This window comes from Zingiber officinale, chromosome 8B (assembly GCF_018446385.1).
Source record: "Zingiber officinale cultivar Zhangliang chromosome 8B, Zo_v1.1, whole genome shotgun sequence".
NCBI lineage: Eukaryota > Viridiplantae > Streptophyta > Magnoliopsida > Zingiberales > Zingiberaceae > Zingiber > Zingiber officinale.
Genome location: NC_056001.1, coordinates 105,166,690 through 105,172,963, shown reverse-complemented (window position 1 = coordinate 105,172,963; position 6,274 = coordinate 105,166,690). Strand labels below are relative to the sequence as shown.

At 42.9% G+C, this 6,274-nt stretch overlaps 1 protein-coding gene across 1 annotated transcript; it reads left to right on the top strand.

Moving 5' to 3' along the window:
* Nucleotides 1-4,263: 4,263 nt before the first annotated feature.
* LOC122016378 (cytochrome P450 89A2-like) lies at nucleotides 4,264-6,010 on the top strand. The gene is made up of 2 exons (XM_042573657.1): nucleotides 4,264-4,968; nucleotides 5,044-6,010. Exons 1-2 carry the CDS (start codon nucleotides 4,301-4,303, stop codon nucleotides 5,891-5,893), a joined length of 1,518 nt encoding a protein of 505 aa, XP_042429591.1. The 5' UTR covers nucleotides 4,264-4,300; the 3' UTR covers nucleotides 5,894-6,010.
* The last annotated feature ends 264 nt before the right edge of the window (nucleotides 6,011-6,274 follow it).

Sequence of the window (6,274 nt, the reverse complement as noted above, 5' to 3'; positions counted from 1 at the left end):
GACATGTAACAGATTCTATAATGACACATAATAGAGGAAGATGAATATAAACGAACACTCTTCATCTTTTCAACGTTGCAACTAATATAATGTCCAATATGTAATGAGAAATTTATTAAAAAAATTTTAAAGATAATTTCGACACAAAGGTAGACTGACGAAGGCTCATTATATAATGGCAACTAGTGTAATATTTGTTATATGACAAACTCAAAATCGATCTGGTTTCGAAAATAAAGTGTCTGGTGTTGAAATGATGTATATCTATCGTTTTTTTATTTTTATATATTTTTACCGTTCCAGAAAAGAAAAACAATAGAATAAGAGATGGCTACGTGATAAAACATAATAAATAAGAAAACTAAAATTTGAATGAATATTTTAAAAGTTGATATTTGAATGTACATAAAATAAATTATACTTTAAATTTATCCTATAAGGAAATTAAGGAGATGATGATTTATTGCAGAGTCATCACATCCCTCGGTCCCCTAAAATTTTTATCATGGCAAACCTTTCTTCGAGAAACGCCTTCGGCAATTATGACTTGAAATGGATTTTGAAAGATCAATCAGTTACCACGTGTAAGACTCCTTACCACGATAAAATTATACAAAAATGTATTTAATAATATCTACAAAATGAGACGTGTAGGCATATTTAAATCGGCAATTTAACAAATGAGCGCTCAGACATTGGAGAAAATTGAAATCACCCATCGTATTTTTAAGAATGACTAAAGTCCTTATTAATTTAGGTATCTCTGATCTCTCCCGCTAATATTAACTTTTCATACGTTAATTTTTAATGTGGTCAGAATATATTTGAAATATTTAAATTTTAAAATAATTTTGATAATTTAAATTCATACAACTTTAATATCTTTCTCTCATCTTCTCTCTCCCCTCCTAAATCTCTCCTCTGTTCATCTGTCAATTTATAAAACTCAAATTTATTTATTTTTAATTTAACTATTAAAATCAGAACCAATATTTGACCTCCAAACTCTACTCTTTCATATGGTTACAAATTCATAAAAATTTAAATAGTTTAGGTGCATCAGTGGATTTCAATCAAAATTTATTAATCGACCTATAAAATTTTAATTGTACTCATTTCAAGTCTTGTGAGTTTTTGAAGTGTCAAGGAATCTAAATGTGCTATCCTTTATTATTTTCGGACTCCTCTAACAGTGGCAAGGAGAAAAATATCTTCAACTAGAATGTTTGAGTCTGATCTCCTAGAGACAAGGACGACGTTAGATCTGAGAATAGACCAAGATTAAGTTAAGCTTGATATAGGGAGACCAAGTACAACTTGGTTCTGATTTACTCTCAGATCAAATCCAACATGGTCTTGGTCTTCGAGAGACCAAGCCCAAGCATTATAACTTAAAGCGAGCATAAAACTAGAGCAATCTTAAAAGCCTGAAATAAGTAATAGAAGTCAGGGTGTTGTAGTATTATGCTAACTTTAAGTTAAAATGCTTGGGTATGGTCTCTCGGACTTTAGGATCACATTGGGCCTGATCTGAGAGCAGTCCAAGCTCAAGCGTTCTAGTTGAAGATTTGTTTTCTTCCTGACATTATCGGGGAAGGCCGAAAATAGTAAAAGATGGCACATTTGAACTCCTTGACATTTCAGAAACTAATAAGACTTGAATGAGTGTAATCAAAAAATTTTATGTCTATTAGTAGATGATGTGGATATGTGTTAAGGACATGGGAGAAATTAGGAGGAAAGGGGAGGGCAATTTGGTCAAATCACTGTAGCACCCTTTTAGGGTACTGTAGACCAGAGGGGGGGGGGGGGCTTTTTTGGGGGCCTCTGCATTTTTTCTCCGCCGCCGCCCAAGAACTAGGCCATTTTTCTTCTTCTCGCACTCTTCGTCGGCGTCGGCCGCCGACCTTCACCTCTCCTCCTCTCCCACTCCTCCTTGCTACGCCGTCGTCAGACTCCCCTTGTCCTCCTCGCGACACCGCCGCTGGACTCCTTCTCCTCCCCGCGTGACGCCGCCGCCGAAGAGACCCACTACTGCCCTTCTTCTCCTCGTCGACGCCGATGCCGACTGGCACCTCTTCTCCTTTTCCCCGCGGACTCCGCCTCTCTTCCTCCTCGTGATGCCGCCGCCAACACAGCCGCTTCGCTGCCTCCGAGCACTTCTCGCAGGAGCCGCCCCTCTCTTTCTCCCCTTCCCCTCGCCGGAGTCGCCTCAGAGCCGTCCCCCTCTCCTCCTCTCGCCAGAACCAGCCAAGGAGGCACCGCCTCCCCCTTACATGGACAGCTGGAATCCACACCCACGCTACCGGCTTCGCCGGAACCTCCTCTCCTGCCGCTGTTTCCAAGCACATGTTCAGCTACCATGGACGGCCCTATGGTGGCTGATCTTGTGCTGTTCCCTGTTCGTTGTGCCCTGGCCTTCGCGTCAATGGGAGTGTGTGTTGTGTCTCGACCTTTGCATTGATCTGATTTGTGTGTCGTGTCTCGGCTTGTGAGTCGACCTACGTGCCGATCTCGTGTCTCGGCCTGCGTGCCAATCTCGCTTCTCGGCCTGCGTGCTGATCTCGTTTCCTGACCTGCAGCTAGTCTTCCGGATCCCGACCGCGTTCGGCTCTGTACCTCCAGACCCAGCTCCACATCCGACTCCCATTCGTTTATTCTTCCGGGTCCCCGACGACTCGAGCCGCGTCCCATCCGAGGGCGCCCCCTGGGCCAGGATACGTTTTCCATACTCATCCCTCATTTATTTCATTATTATATTATTAGTCTGTTATTCATATGTTCGTTGGATCCGCCTCGAGCCTCGGGGTACCAGGGATCGGGGGGACCCGGTCGCTGGCTACAGGTAACGTTGACCAGAGGACTTCTGAAGACTTGATCAACACAGAAGTCATCTCAACACACCCCCCTCTGGGACGTCGCGATTCAGTCAACATTCTCGCCACTCACTCGGCGGTCCATCTGACTCAGTTTCCAAATAGGATCAGTAGATTTTGATTAAAATTTACTTATAGACTTAGACTATTTAGATTTCTTTGAATTTATCATTATATGAAAGAGTAGAGGTTGGAGAAGGAAGATTTGATATTAAATCTTAGTTTTAATTTTAATTTTTAAATTTTAAAAAAATAAATTTAAATAAATTTAAATGGTATAAATGACAGATGAGAGGAAAAGAAGGATTGAGTAGAAATAATTTTTATATTTAATTTTTGAATGCCCTTAAGATGCTTTGAAGGTAAGAATTAAAATATATATAGTTGACAAGAGGGTTAGAATAGGAAGATCATCTAAATCAATAAGTCATTTTGTCATTCGTAATGTATGGCAAGTGATTTAAAAATTTCTTAAATCTACGTGGCGCTTTAATAAATTCTCGTTTAAATTATAAAAGGATTTTAAAATGAATCAATAAAAGTGTAATATAATTTGAAATTTTCACGTATTTTTAAGGGTAATTTTGTATACAGTCCCTATTGACAAATAAATCTTTGCATGTAGTTCTCATCCATGAAAATCTTTGTTTTCACTCCCCAGTCAAACATCTTTACCTAATTGCCCATGATATTTTTAGATAAAAAAGTCTAAAAATCAATATAAATCCTCTTAAATTGAGTATATTAACTTAGAATCTAGTATATTTTTTATCAAATTGAGTACGATTTTTTTTTCACCTCAAAATATACTCGATTTTAGTTTAATGTGTTGAATTTAATAGGAATTATACTCATTTTTAGACTATTTGTACCGAAAAATACGAGGGTTAATTTCGATAGAAAATATACTCGATCCTAGTATAGAGTACTAGATTATAGTGTAAAGTGCTGAATTTAACATGAATTATACTTATCTTTAGACTTTTTATACTTAAAAAATAAGAGGGACAATTTTGATAGAAAATATATTCGGTTTTTAATATAAAGTACTGACTTTAACAAGAATTATATTCATTTTTGAAGTTTTTATACTTAATTTTAGAATTTTTGTACCTAAAAAATTTGAAGGATAATTTAGATATCAATATTTAGATGAGGAAATTGAAACAAATAATATTTTATATGTAGTTAGTGGAAATAATATTTTTTTAGACATGGAGATTATATGTAAAATTATCATTATGATGGAGACAAATTTACCGTATTTTTAAGACCACTCGGCTTTTGAAAATCATACTTTTCGCACACCGACAAGATTTGAAGGGTTTGTCATATGTGTAATTTTTGGAAATGGCAACCACACAAGGACAAGATTAGCTAGATAAATAATTGCAGCGAGTGGCGTGGAATGCAACATCCCGCCAATGGATGACTTCGTCTTCCTCCTCCTCACCCTCTCCCTTTGCGTCGCCGCCAGGTTTCTTCTCCCCTTCCTATCAACTAGCAGGCGGCGGAAGCAGAGCGCAGGCGGTGACGCCGTCAGTCTCCCTCCCGGCCCGACCTATATCCCCCTCCTCACGCCCATCCTGTGGCTCCGCCGCTCCGCGTTCGAAGTCGAGCCCTATCTCCGCCTTCTTCGCCGAAATCACGGTCCCGTCTTCGCGCTCCGCATCACCTCCCCACCGGCCGTCTTCGTCGCCGACCGACGCCTGGCCTACGAGGTGCTCATCCGCCAGGGCGCCGTCTTCGCTGACCGCCCATCGACGAACCCGGCCACCCGCCTGCTCTCCAGCGATCATCACAACATCAGCTCGGCCTCCTATGGCCTGAAGTGGCGCCTCCTCCGCCGAAACCTGACCTCCGGGGTCCTCCATTCCGCCCGCATCCGGCGCTTCGCAGAGTCCCGCAGGTGGGTGCTAGGGATACTCTTGCAGCGGCTGCGAGCCCGGGCGGACGCCGACGGTGGCGTCGTGGTGGTCATGGAGAGTTTCCAGCACGCCATGTTCTGCTTGCTCGTGCTCATGTGCTTCGGCGAGAAGTTAGACGAGAAGGCCATCGGCGACATCGAGAGCATGCAGAGGAATCTTCTCAAGTTAGTCCCCAAGCTTAACGTCTTCGCCATTTTTCCCCAAATCACCAAGATCGTGTTCCGGAATCTGTGGAATAGAATGATCGGCATGCGCCGTAGGCAAGAGGAGCTCTTCCTTCCTCTGATCCAAGCGCGGAGGGGGCTCAACCGCAGTACGGGACAAAAAGAAGAAGAAGAAGAAGAAAGGGCTTACTCGTATGTGGATTCGCTGCTGGGAGTACGGCTCCCGGAGGATGGAGGAGAACGAGAGCTCAACGACAGTGAGATGGTATCCCTCTGCTCCGAGTTCATGAGCGCCGGCACCGACACAACCGCAACCGCGCTGCAGTGGATCATGGCGCACCTAGTGAGGGAGCCGCGGGTACAGCAGAAGCTATTCGACGAAATCCGTGAGGTAACGGGGGAGAATCACGAGGTGAGCGAGGAGGACGTGCTGCAGAACCGGCTGCCGTACCTGAAGGCGGTGATCCTGGAGGGGCTGCGTCGGCACCCGCCCGGCCACTTCGTGCTGCCGCACATCGCGGCGGAGGACGCGGTGTTGGAGGGGCACCTGATACCTAAAGGCGCGGCGGTCAATTTCACGGTGGCGGATATGGGGTGGGACGAGGAGGAGTGGACTGCGCCTATGGAGTTCCGACCGGAGAGGTTCTTGGCTGGAGGGGAAGGCGAGGGGGTGGATCTGACGGGGAGTCGGGAGATCAAGATGATGCCGTTCGGGGCGGGGCGGAGGATGTGCCCGGGGATGGCCCTCGCACTGCTCCACCTCGAGTATTTCGTGGGGAATCTGGTGAAGCAGTTCGAGTGGAAAGCCGCGGTCGAAAGCGAGGAGGTAGACCTGACAGAGATGCTCGAATTTACCGTCGTCATGAAGCATCCCTTGCGAGCTCGGATTACTCCAAGAAGTACTACGCAGACGGTCCGTGTCTAGGACTGGAGTTTCACCGTGGGCCGCAGTACGTTGTTGTCGATGATGCTATTGCTATATGAAACCGAATAGAACTAAATCTGCATATTTGGACAATAGAATTAAACAGCTTGAATCTCAGTAATTTGGCCCGGTCAAATTATATATGTCAAATTATTATTATCAGTTAATTTTAATTAGCTTATATAATAATTAGACATTTTAAATATATTTCTTTATGATCATCTTTTCAAAATTATATTCACAGTGCAACCATATGAGTTTATTTATCCATAATTTTTATCTCATATTTGTCAACTCAAAAAAATTTTTATATGGTCTTTGATAAGCTCTTCGTATATAATTTCATCGATTATATATTTAATTAATTACAAGTTTAAAGAT